General features: G+C 68.5%; 1 protein-coding gene across 1 annotated transcript in view; it reads right to left on the reverse strand.

Annotated features, from left to right (window-relative positions):
- The window catches only part of SMC3 (structural maintenance of chromosomes 3), a 27,009-nt gene extending 26,827 nt beyond the window's left edge, over positions 1 to 182 (reverse strand). The window contains exon 1 of the mRNA XM_009698144.1: positions 168 to 182. Coding sequence (XP_009696446.1) covers positions 168 to 182 — 15 coding nt within the window. The remainder of the gene's footprint in view (positions 1 to 167) is intronic.
- Between the last annotated feature and the right edge of the window lie 139 nt (positions 183 to 321).

A 321-nucleotide genomic window follows, 5' to 3' on the forward strand; every position in this document is an offset into this window, starting at 1 on the left:
CCGCCCTCCAGCAGCCTGGCCGGGACCTGGCTCTTCCGCTAGCCCAGAGACTGAAGCCCCCCCCTCAGCTCCGGGGAGGGGGACGAAAGAGCGGTCCGGGCCAAAGTGACCCAACCAGACCCAGGCCGCACCGCACAAGGCGGGAGGCTTGGACCCCGCCGGCTTACCTGCTTGATGTACATGTCTACGAAGGATGGGGGAGGCGCTCGCCTCAGTGCCTCCTACCGTCGCTCAGCCCGCCCTCACCGTCTCTTCCCGGTACGAGTGCTCGGCGCGACCCCACGTCTCCGTCTCCGTCTCCTCCCGCCCCTTCAGCCTTAC

This window comes from Cariama cristata, unplaced genomic scaffold (genome assembly GCF_000690535.1).
Source record: "Cariama cristata isolate BGI_N322 unplaced genomic scaffold, ASM69053v1 scaffold9004, whole genome shotgun sequence".
In the NCBI taxonomy this organism is placed as follows: domain Eukaryota; kingdom Metazoa; phylum Chordata; class Aves; order Cariamiformes; family Cariamidae; genus Cariama; species Cariama cristata.